The sequence below is a fragment of the Zingiber officinale genome, chromosome 1B (assembly GCF_018446385.1).
Source record: "Zingiber officinale cultivar Zhangliang chromosome 1B, Zo_v1.1, whole genome shotgun sequence".
Lineage (NCBI taxonomy): Eukaryota > Viridiplantae > Streptophyta > Magnoliopsida > Zingiberales > Zingiberaceae > Zingiber > Zingiber officinale.
This window is the reverse complement of record NC_055986.1, coordinates 127355311-127367338: the sequence shown is the minus strand read 5'-3', so window position 1 is coordinate 127367338 and position 12028 is coordinate 127355311. Positions and strand designations below refer to the sequence as shown.

The following is a 12028-nucleotide window of genomic DNA, read 5'->3' as shown; positions in this document are numbered from 1 at the left end:
AAAATGTTTCGGATTTTATTAATATTATGTATAGATATTAAATCATAAAAAGTGCATTGTGGGGTGGTGGCGCAGTTGGCTAGCGCGTAGGTCTCATAGCTTTGAGCAATCCTGAGGTCGAGAGTTCGAGCCTCTCTCACCCCAATAATTTTTTCTTTTTTGTTTCAATTAATGCATATTCATCTTTATTTTATGCACAATTTACGTAGTAGTTGTTAAAACGTGGCATGCGACGTTGCAGCAACGCAGTTTCTGAGTTCGTTAATTAATTTGCTACACATCGCGATTCCAAGCCAAACCGCCCAAACCTTCAACGAAAGACGTTCTTTTTTTCCTTCGCCGCCGCCTCCTCTGTTTCCATCCTTCATTTCATCGCCAAGATCATATGACGCCCATCGGATAGTGACGCCTTTTGTTGTGCACGAGGATGACCGGAGCCACCCCATTTTGCTCCGATGTGTGGAAACTGCGACAGTCGCATTGGCGTCGGATGACTCCATACGTCGTTCCCCTCCCCGCTCCGCCGCCTACTTGGTCGGTATCGAGCAGCACGTTGGCGACGCCGCCGCCTTACTGCCTACTGCCGTCCCAAGATTTGGTCGAGATCTACCGCATACTCCGGCCCGGCGGCTGTTGGATCCTTCTCCATTGCGCATTTTTACCTAAACTAAATCAACCGACAGCGACTTGCCTAGGCTGCAAGAAAATCCTAGTCGACGATCAAGGCGAACAGCTCGGCTGTTTGGTCAAAAGTAAAATAAGTAATTTAAATATTAAAAAAACAATTAAATTCATGGTTCTATTATTTTATTTTATTTCGATTTCAACTAATGGTGAATTGCAATAGGTCGCAGTGGCAGACCGCATCTCATGCCTTGCCACAAAAAAAAAAACTTCTAATTTCTAAAAATGGCAGTCCACGCCGAAAGCAGGGATACAAAGGGAGGGAGAATGCGCAGAGGCAGAGATCGGAAAAGGAAGAGAGAGCTAATCGCGTTCTCTCTTCTCTCTTCTTCTTCTTCCAATTCATTGCGCGTGAAGAAGAAAAGAGTAGAGGGGACGGCGGATTAATAATCTTCGACAGTTCAACTTGGAAGCGACAAAATGCATATGATGCGGCGAATCAAGGACATCGCCTCCGGTCACCCTTCCGTCCCTGATCCGGTGAGTTACCCCTCTTCCTTCTTCTTTTCTTTTGAAGTTTGATACGGGTTATTTCTCATCTAATGCGCTTGGGGAATCTTTTCAACTTGATGAATTTCTCGCTTCGTAAACCAATCTGAGTTATCTGTCTGTAGGTGTTTTCTATTAAAATAGGTTTTTTTTTTACTTGGATTGAAAAATTGTACCATAATATGATCATGATCTTCAGACATTTAACATATATGCCAAATCTTATATGTAGTTATCAAAATAGGTTATATATATATATATGGTTATTGCATCCAAATCAACTCGTCATCTTCGAACATTTTAACAAATGTTTTTTCTTCCATGTTCGTCTGAGCTCCCTAAGAATGTCTCTTCTTATTATGCATGCTATTTTTAGTAGCTTTGAGTTTACAATTGAAAATTAGCTCATTTGGATTGAGATTGCAACGGCATTAGAATTTTGACTGAAGTTACTGGTCGGTCTATGACCGACAATTACCTAAGTGGACTATAAAAAGGGCTTGACGGGTGTTGGGGCTAAGATGGTTTTAGTGATTGCCTGATTGGTTTGCATTAGATGAAGTGGACCGTAGGATTTGTTCGTTCAAGAATTTAATAATGTATAACATACTCATTTTGTTTGGTAGTTCTTTCTTGTGAATTCACTAGTCACTGCATTTTTCCAAAAAGAATTCTTTTGATCCTGGGAACTGGGATACTAGATTTAGTGAAACTGGCGTTTAATGTTAGATCTGTTACCAAGTAAACAGTTAAATTTTCTTCACCCTATACACACACACACAAGGTAAACAATGATGAATAAAGTCTGGTTCTTTTTGGTAAAACAGAACCAAGTCTAAAGCAAAAATGGAAAATTGAATATGCTCTTTTCATTATATTTTCTCTTTTTAAAAGCTTATCATGTTCAATTATTCTGAAAAATACATGTTCACACAAGGATGTGAAGGTGGACAAGAAAACAACATATTTTGATGAGGAAGGAGAGGAAGATTTTACAGAAAAATCAATGGACACGAACAAAATAGCTACTGTAGATCAACATATGGCTCTGTCAGATGAAAATGTTGATGGAAGAAGAACGCTGACATCTGAAGTAAAAAAGGTTGATCAACTACCCAAAAAAATGCATGATATGACAATCAGAGATGATAAAGTTGATATAATGGATGAGAAGGTTTATACTGTGCTTTGGTTCAGACTATTACCTCAAAGTGAAGTTTGATTAGTGTTAATGTTCTGTCTGACATTATTTATAACTGTTTTTGCAGGAGCAAGATAATATAATGATAAATGGAAATGGAACTAATCCTGGTCAAGTAATTACAACGACAATAGGCGGCCGAGATGGCAGGCCTAAAAAGGTCCCATTATTTTGTTAATCTATAATTGTGATGTTTTTCCATTAGTGTGATGTTTTAGATGTATAGTCAACATGATAGTTAAATTCTATTTGCTTACTTTGTCAAGTGTTAATAAATCCAGTTATGTGCTTTTGGTATCCACTCAAATCACCGCTTGTTCATGCTGATGTTTTTGTTTTTTTATTGTTTTCTCTATTGGCTCAAACTGATTAGATGATGTAATAGTTTAACATAAAGTTTTCTAAATGTTACAGTGACTGCACTTTTAGATGCAATTTTTTTTACAATTAAGATTTTTGTATGTGACTTGTGTTATTGTAAGCATCAGTTGAAATTCTTTAACAAAGAAATGCAGCCAATTCAATTTTTATAAATCTTAATAATATCTCATTATGCTTTCTTATGACTTAGTTAGCAACAGAATTTTGTTAAATCAACTTAGTGACTTAATTATTAATTGGATTGCAGTTGATGTCATATAAAGCTGAGCGCATTGTTGGAACAGGTTCATTTGGTGTAGTTTTCCAGGTAAATCTATTTCTGATAGACTATTATTTTTTTTTCTAAAATTACAAATATTGAATTGTCATATATCATGGTTCCTTGCTAGTGCAGGCTAAATGTTTAGAAACAGGAGAAGCAGTTGCAATCAAGAAAGTTTTACAAGATAAGAGATACAAGAATAGGGAACTACAAACTATGCGCTTACTTGACCATCCAAATGTAGTCCAACTAAAACATTATTTCTTCTCAACGACTGACAATGATGATCTCTACCTCAACCTCGTTCTCGAATACATCCCTGACGCTCTTTCTCGAACTTTGAAGTATTATAATCGCATGAACCAACATATGCCACTCATTTATGTAAAATTGTATACATTCCAGGTGAACATTTTGTTCTTCTACATTACATTCTTTTCCAAATATTTCCTCTCTTTCTGACTTTTTTCGTAACTACATTATTTTTTCTTATTTATGGGTGCAGATTTTTCATGCACTTTCTTACATTCATCAGGTTGTAAGGGTGTGCCATCGGGATATCAAACCACAGAATATATTGGTAAGATTATATGGGAGTCATTTTGGAGGAAAACATGGTAGAATTACTATGCATTCTAGTATAAACTGCTCATTTTGTGCAAATGACATGGCTAAATGTGCTATCAGACCACCATTATGGTAATGGCACAATCTAACAAGGGAAGAAAGGGGGGAAATTTTCTAGCCTACTAGATTCTATACATAAAATTAAAGGGTAAGAAGCTATTTTCAAATATATTCCTGGGGTATGATAGTCGTAGAATAGAGGTTCTGCTAACCTACAATGATGTGTACTTGCATATTGTAATTGAAGCGCTGATTGCATAGATATTTGTCTCTTGATAAATTATGAGAACGTAAAATTATACCGTGTTACCTCGATATATTCTTCAATGTGCAGGTTAATCCACACACACATCAAGTAAAACTCTGTGATTTTGGCAGTGCCAAGATGTTGGTAAGTCAGCGATGTGCTTGATTATTGTATAATGTTCTCATTTGACATCTCATGATCTCATTTCAGGTTCCAGGAGAGCCTAATATATCTTACATTTGTTCGCGATACTATAGAGCACCTGAACTCATGTTTGGAGCTACAGAATACACAACTGCTATTGACATGTGGTCAGCTGGTTGTGTGTTGGCAGAGCTTCTCATAGGACAGGTGAGACTGTTCTTACAGTAATTCTTTTATTTTGATTATATACTTGTTTATGCTATCTTTTCCAAACAAGTTTATCTTTATAGGATGAGCATAAATTATATTGCTTAATGCATATGACATAATTGTTATGCAGAGGATATTGAATAACTCTTAGTGTCAAACAATTTGCTTTGCCTTTAATAATGTCGCACAACAGAATCTCAAGTGCTATATCCAACTCTCAAGGAATTTGTTACTTGAAAAATTACAAAATGAATAAAAGTTGCCTTTTGAAAATTTTGATGAGTAAGCCAAGAGAATTTAGGTGTTTGACAAGACATATGCTTAAAAGTCATATCTTGTCAACATACGTGTGGGGGAGGATGCTATCCGAAGAGTTGTAGTTACAGGGTATTTATGCTTGTGCTCCTAGTAGTGGTGGGAGTGACTAGATTTCTACAATTGACATTGCTCATCTCATAGCCAGAGTAGTGAGCCAGATTTAACTAATCCCATCAAAAAATGTTTATATATATATATATATATGTGTGTGTTTCAGTTGAGCTCCTCCGTTACTATATGAAAACTTTCTGCATTCTTTTTACAAATTGGTAAAATGTATAGCACTCATGATGCTTCATGAAATAATTTCACATCCTTAGTTGTTGCATGTTCTTGGTTTTGGACTGTTGGCTTCCATGAGAAAATTGAAGCCTAAAACTAGTACTATATAAATTCCTCTTGCAGCCTCTACTTCGAGGGGAAAGTGGTGTTGATCAGCTCGTGGAAATCATTAAGGTTAATTGACATTGATGGCATTTACATCTTCTCTATAAGAAACTTCATCTGCTATCTGATCTCCCTTATTCTTGTTGTTTCTCAGGTTTTAGGTACTCCAACAAATGAAGAAATCAAGTGTATGAACCCAAGTTATTCAGAATTCAAATTTCCACACATGAAAGGTCACCCTTGGCACAAGGTTAGTTGATTTTGTATTATTATGATGAGCTTCGTAGTAATCCAACTGACTAACATACACCATGCCACCAATATGCAGCTTTTCGCAAAGTCAGTACCAACTGAGGCAATTGATCTTGTGTCAATGCTACTTCAATACTCACCTTATTTGCGTCCTACAGCTGTGAGTATATAACACATTCAAACAAAAAGAATGGTTCTCTGTTGCACTGCCATTTTACTAAGTCAATATCTTATTTTAGTTATCTCTTTTTTTTCTTGCATCTTGCTATCATTCCCTATTTGATCAACAATTGTTTGCCACGGGAACCTATTCCAAATAACACTAAATGTGTTTGCCATCATTAATACAGTTGGAGGCCTGCGCTCATCCATTCTTTGATGAATTAAGAGACTCTAACACATGTTTGCCTGATGGCAAACCTCTTCCTCCTTTGTTCAACTTCACATCTAAGGGTAAGGTCCTGTTCTCCTTCCTGTCTTGTTATACTGTTCTTTACATGAGATTTAATTTGAACATGTTTGCAGAGCTTGAAAGTGCTTCTCCTGAACTAGTGGAACGTCTCCTACCTTGACGTTGAGCTTCAATTAGGGACAAGAAGTTTAGGCATACTTTGGTAGATAACTTCTTTTTCCAGATTTCCTGACGTGGTTAATGGTTGGACTTCAAGGCGAACAATTTTGGTGAATTGACAATGATTTTAGTTGAAGCCATCAGAGGTGCCAAAAGATTGTGCGTGTAAAGTGCAAGATTTCGCGGAGACTTTAAGTGGTGGAGCAAGCAAAAAAAAAATTCCTTAATCAGCAGTCAATCTTGTGTTACATCTGACAACACCGTGGAGCATCTTACCGTTGACCATTGTGTTGTACGTACGTAGCTTCGTTGTACAATGCTAATATACAAGTCAATTTTTTTTACAAATTTGACTGTTCATTGTATTTGATGAATTAAAAGATGCTTCTATAGAAGCAATTCATGCTATCTCATTATTCCAAATAAAAATGCTTATCTCTTCCATTTTTTTATTTAATAAATTAAAGTTTAAATGGGGGTTAATTATCTGGTAAAGGACATGCATGTTTTTCATTCCTAACCTGGCGGCTGGTTCTGTTATCTAGCAAAGAGAAAACATGGATTTTTTTTTTCTTGGAGAATATATTCTTCCAATGACAAAAGCTTGACTTTTTAGTCTATTGCTTCACACAATCTCAAACATTTATTGTCTGGATCTTAATACGACTTTTTAGTAGCAATCTAAGTTATAATTACATTATGCCTTTTTGACAGGGAAATAACAAGGGGCTGGTTAGGGCTATAAATGAGTCGAATTTTGGAGGTGTTTAAGTTTATTTGATAAAGTAATCGAGTTAAGCCAAGCTTAAAACGAACTAAATTTTTGAAATGATTGTTCAAGTTTTGCTTGATTTATTTTTTATGAGCTTGAATTTGTTTGAATTTTGGCTTGAGCTTGGTTCGTTTAAATTTTATCAAGTCCTTAATTCAAGCTTGGTTCAAGTTTAGTTTGAGCTTGGTTTGAACTTGATTCGAGTTTGATTCGTTTAGATGCTATTGCGCTCTCAATTTAAATTTTTTTTATTGTTTGAAATTTTTAGTTGCTTGATTGGTTATTAAGTTTGATGATTTAAACTTATTGTTTATTTTATTTTATTTTATTATTTATTTAACATATTAAAAAAAGTTTTATTAATGAATATGGTTTGTGAATATTGTTCACGAATATTGTTTACGAACGTTAATGAGCTAAACACATATGTGTTCAAGCTTATTTATTTAATTTAACGAGATGTTCAAATTTATTTATTTAATTAATCTTATGTATATTGAACGAATATAAACAAACTCTTATCGAGTCAAACATCAAATTTATTTACGTATACTTAGTTCATCTGGAGTCTTAGGTATTTGACAACACCAGCACAATCTCATAGTGAAAGGCTTGTTAGGTGAGATGTGGATGTGAATTGAAGGTGTCAGTTAACAAATCACAGAAGGCACACACAAAGTGGTGGTGGGGAAGAAGATACGACAAAGATGGGCAGAGGTGGTCTAACTCCTGTGGAAACTCAAAACATTTCTTTCAAAAGTTTGCATGGTGCAAGTTTCGCGGCAGTCTTCGATTTTTTTTATTTATTAATACTCTCCTTTCCTTTACAAAACCTTGACATTATTGCACAAGTCAATAAGCATGCCAAGTATATGATTCTGTCCATATTTTAATTTCATTTGAGCCCTCGGGCATGCCACACAATTCCTCTAGAAAAAAGAACAGCAGACTTTTAAGTACAATTCAATCTCCTTTACAAAGTGATGAACCGTTCCGATAAGAAAACTTTAGTATCATGTTTTATATGCTTCAATCTCTTTTTCACTCTGAAAGAAAGATTATCATAAGCATGCACTTGCAAACTAAAGCCAGTAATTAATCCTTTCCCGCATGTGATCCACAGTAGGACACACTTTAAGCAATACATGTGCTCCATCATATGGCTCTAAATAAAAGTAAAGATGATTAGTTATATCACCTTCTCTTCTCATAATTATGATTAGATAGATTAATTAACAATGATCAAATAACATAAATTAATAATAATTTACAACATATATACACACGTGAGTATTAAAATGTAATCATATATAATGAAAATATTAGATTTAGAGAAAGCTAACCATTTTAAACACACATCATTATTATTCAAAGTTATATATATATCCAAGTCAAATTCATAAGCTTCAAATGTGAGTCAAACAAACTGTTCTAACTCAAATGCAACCGGAATCGAAATTCATAGGATAAATTAAAGCAGACAAAATTCCTCCTGTTTTCTTTTATTATTATTTTTTTTCAAACGAGGCAGCTTGTCGAGGTCTTCATCGGCCACAATCGCTGTTCCCTCCACGCGCACAAAGCGGGCCCTTCTCCCCAGCGCGTCCTCCATGATGCTGTCCCGCGCATGTGCCGTTCCACTCCCTCGCACGTGCGCTGCAGCTCACCTTCCCTTCACATGCACACATTCAACTGCATGCGACAGCAAATGGACAAAATAGCCGGATTGATTAAATAGCTCGACTCGGCATTAAACAAAAATAACGTACGATAGTGGATTCGTCGTCCACCGCCACCGCCCTCTCGTACCATATGAGTGCCATCGAACACCACCGTGCCACATCATCATTCTCTCGGCTAGGGTTTCTTCATCTTCCTTCTGCAGCAGCTTCCACCTCTTTGGATCATCAGGAGGAGTTCCTCATGGAGTACACAACAACGCAGTGGCCTCAGGTTTTCCTGTTTTTCATTGATTAATGTACTTCAGCCTTTTCTGCCCCAATTTATTGGATCCGGATCGATCCACGCCGTCGTTAGTTCTTCGAATTAAGCAGTAGTAGTAGCAGCTCACTTTCTTTTGTTTTTATTTTTTCTGCCTTTTTCGTTTCCATCCATCTCTGTGTCTTCTCTCTGTTCGCTTTGATCACCTCTATCGTGTGCACTGCGCTGGCATGGAAAAAAAACATCCGTTTGATTCTTTCTTGTGCAAAGTTTTGCGTTGGTGATTTAGTTTCTGATCGTTCGGAGATCGTTCCTCATGGCAGGAGCTAGCGTTGGGGAAGGCCATGGAAGAGTTTGGATCCGCCGCCGCCGCGCTGAGGCCGGAGACGGCCGAGATGAGGACTGATAGGGCTGCCCGGCCGCCGCGGAAGGAGCAGCCGCTGCTTAAGTGCCCCAGGTGCAACTCCGGCAACACCAAGTTCTGCTACTACAACAACTACAGCCTCACCCAGCCGCGCTACTTCTGCAAGGCTTGCCGACGCTACTGGACCGAGGGCGGATCTCTGCGCAACGTCCCGGTCGGCGGCGGATCGAGGAAGTACAAGAAAACCTCTTCTTCTTCCTCCTCCTCCTCCGCCGCCGCCTCCGCTGCTGCGATCAATACTCCCAAGAAATCCCCTGTTGGGCACGTCAACCTCTCCGCTACGACCACCGGGATCCCTCAGCAATACATGCTGCCGGTCGAGTACAACTACATCAACAGTCACTGCTCAAATTTCACTCCCTTCTTGCCCATGATGTCCGTTTCATCGGCCTCCTCCGCAGAGTTCCTTTGGGGATTCGGAGCGCAAGACTTGATCAGACGATCGCCGGCTATTAGTTTTCCGATGGACGGAGACGTTAGCGCGGCTAGGTACGGCCCAATGGCGGAGGAAATGAAGCCGGCGGTGGTGCCTTCAAGTGGTATTCATGATCACGTGGCACACCAGTTGTTTGAGGAAAATAACAACAATAGGCAACGTGATGAGCTTCCTCCACCTGCAGGGTTTTGGAGTGCCGTCATGAACAACAATGCAGCAGGATCATGGTAGAAACAGGAAGAAGAAGTACAGTTTGTCGACTATGTAATGCGTTTTGATTATTTACAATATACACTATATATATGATATGATTACTCACTCTTTTTTTAAAAGTACTTGTTTTAAATTTTTATAGTAACTTGTTCATGTTGTGTGGATGTGGGGGAATTGTAAGATGAACATGTGGTTCATTAAGAACATTGTAAGAAAATTGGTTGTTTGATAATTATATCAAGAGAATGATAGAGTTTGTACTATCTGAGGACATGAGTTCCATCTTTTATGTATCTTTCAATTATTTTATGTTGTATTTGTTTTCACTTTCCCTTGTGATGTGGCACACATTGATGAGTAGATAGGCTAAAGGAAAGAGGACAATATTTCAATTATAAGAAGATATTTGGCTTATAGCACTTGATAAGCTTATAGATGAGATGGCACTTTATATGTTTTGCCTGGTTACGTTGTTGTGCCACACATATATAATTGTCATGATATATGAGTATAATGCATGCTTTTTAAAATTAGTTTGCATGTATCAATTAACCTATTTCTTTAATTCCTTTGGGGATAATTAAAAGAAGAAAAAAAAACTTAGTGATCTCCATAGGCTATATATAATCTACATAAGCTAAATATGCTATATATACTTTTCTTTTGTAAAAGAAATTTAGTATCTTTTAACTAGAATTTTCATTTGCATATTATAAATCATGTAAGAGCAATGATAAGAAATCTATATATATATATATATATATGCTTAATATATATACTCTTTATGTGTATAATTTTGTAGCATTTGTCAGGAATTCTGAGAGTTTGTAACACTTCAGTGTCATTTATAAGAAGAACAGTTGCAATGATATTATATCCTTTTCAACTCTTAGTTAAATTATAACAACTTTTTAAAATGTTTTGTTTTATCTAAGAAGTTTATTTATTTAGTTCATACATATATGTTCATTGTTTTGTGTATATATATTTTTTTCATTAATTTACAAGTATTATTATTTAGCTATGATAGATAGATCTTATCATTGATACTAGGGATAATCAAATAAAACCGAATAATATAAAAATATCGATATTTGAGTTCGAGTTCGAAAATATATATGATATTTGAAACTCGATTCAAAACTCATAAAAATAAATAATTTTGGCTCGAACTTGATTCGAAATAAAATTCAAGCTTGAGTTCAATTTAAATTATTTGAACAAATTCAAGCATATTGGAATTATAATTCAAAATGTTTTAAATTCAAATTTGGTTTGAATTATTAGAACCTTAATTTAAATATATTTAAGTTAAAATTATGTAAAAATGATTAGAATTTTATTTGAGTTTGACTCGCGAACGACTCATGAACAATTGAACAAAATAGTATAGGTTCGAATTAGGTGTGAAAAATATTTGAACATGTTCAAATTCGGCTCGAATTCGATAATTTCAAATACGGATTGAATATTTTTTGAGCCAGCTGAACTAGCTCGATTCCTTCACACCCCTAGTTTATACTATAAGCAAGCGTCATCTTTTGCACGTAGAACAACAATTTATAAGGGTCGCAGTGAAAATGTCTTCATTTAATTTAAGCATAGGCCACCCTTTTAAATGATTATTTTTACTCAATTATTATTATATCATATATATCATTTAAAATTACTTTTTACACAATAACAATTAAATATTATCTTAACACCTTAACATTTAGTTTAATGCTACATTTTTTGTCTAATTTATACATACTAATTTTGTACCGTTCATTTCATTGCTAACACATACTTATCGTAGTATTAATAACTTAAATATCTAAACCAATTTACTAAAAAAATAACATTATTGTAAACAACCTTATTGCTAATGGACCGAATTCAAAGGGTTCGATACGGGCCTTATATGGGCTAACAATTTGGAACTCGGGCAACTTGCAGCCCCCCGGAACCAGGATCAGACGAGCGGTGCGACAAAGACCATTTCTAAATGAAACCCTCGTTTTTTTTGAATCGCAGATTCGCATCGCCCCCATCGACCGACGGAGGAGATGGCTGATTCCAAGGTGTATCACTTCGAAGAGGTCGTCAAGCACAACGTCGCCAAAGATTGCTGGCTCTTCATCCATGGAAAGGTACGCGCTCCTCCAGCTGTTTCCTTTTTTTTTTTTTTTTCTTTTTGATTGTTATCTCTTCGATTTAGGGTTCGTTTGGATGGGGTGAGGGTTCATAAGGGAAGGGGAAGTGAGGAGAAGGAAGGGAACGTGAGGGAAAGTAAAATATTTATGTCTACTGAGTAAAGTTTCATTAACTTAACATGTATGAGGATGGAGGGGAATGAAGGTTAAATATATTTCTTAAATTTGACATTTATTTGATTTTTTTGTAATATTAATATTTATTTTATAAATATATACTTTTTGAATAAAAAATTAATTCTTTTATTTTACCATTTAAATTAGTTGCTTTTTA

At 36.0% G+C, this 12028-nt stretch overlaps 2 protein-coding genes and 1 non-coding gene across 3 annotated transcripts; all 3 read left to right on the top strand.

Annotated features, from left to right (window-relative positions):
* The first annotated feature begins 60 nt into the window (after positions 1-60).
* TRNAM-CAU lies at positions 61-144 on the top strand. The gene is given in 2 exon segments: positions 61-98; positions 109-144. It is a non-coding gene; the product is annotated as a tRNA-Met (tRNA).
* A 681-nt stretch (positions 145-825) lies between these two features.
* Positions 826-6226, top strand: LOC121978256 (shaggy-related protein kinase NtK-1-like). Its single transcript, XM_042530627.1, has 13 exons — positions 826-1164; positions 2111-2347; positions 2442-2534; positions 3003-3062; positions 3150-3422; positions 3523-3597; positions 3979-4035; positions 4102-4242; positions 4969-5019; positions 5105-5200; positions 5279-5362; positions 5553-5655; positions 5728-6226. Exons 1-13 carry the CDS (start codon positions 1105-1107, stop codon positions 5772-5774), a joined length of 1377 nt encoding a protein of 458 aa, XP_042386561.1. The 5' UTR covers positions 826-1104; the 3' UTR covers positions 5775-6226.
* A 2087-nt stretch (positions 6227-8313) lies between these two features.
* Positions 8314-9811, top strand: LOC121997559 (dof zinc finger protein DOF1.8-like). The gene is made up of 2 exons (XM_042552069.1): positions 8314-8498; positions 8810-9811. Exons 1-2 carry the CDS (start codon positions 8358-8360, stop codon positions 9575-9577), a joined length of 909 nt encoding a protein of 302 aa, XP_042408003.1. The 5' UTR covers positions 8314-8357; the 3' UTR covers positions 9578-9811.
* The last annotated feature ends 2217 nt before the right edge of the window (positions 9812-12028 follow it).

Excerpts from the sequence above, each read along its gene's own strand:
- LOC121978256 (XM_042530627.1), top strand. The coding sequence starts at position 1,105 with ATGCATATGATGCGGCGAATCAAGGACATCGCCTCCGGTCACCCTTCC. Across the intron at positions 3,598-3,978 it reads TCAAACCACAGAATATATTG|GTTAATCCACACACACATCA; the intron begins GTAAGATTATAT and ends TTCAATGTGCAG. Across the intron at positions 5,020-5,104 it reads AGCTCGTGGAAATCATTAAG|GTTTTAGGTACTCCAACAAA; the intron begins GTTAATTGACAT and ends GTTGTTTCTCAG.
- LOC121997559 (XM_042552069.1), top strand. The coding sequence starts at position 8,358 with ATGAGTGCCATCGAACACCACCGTGCCACATCATCATTCTCTCGGCTA. Across the intron at positions 8,499-8,809 it reads CAACAACGCAGTGGCCTCAG|GAGCTAGCGTTGGGGAAGGC; the intron begins GTTTTCCTGTTT and ends TCCTCATGGCAG.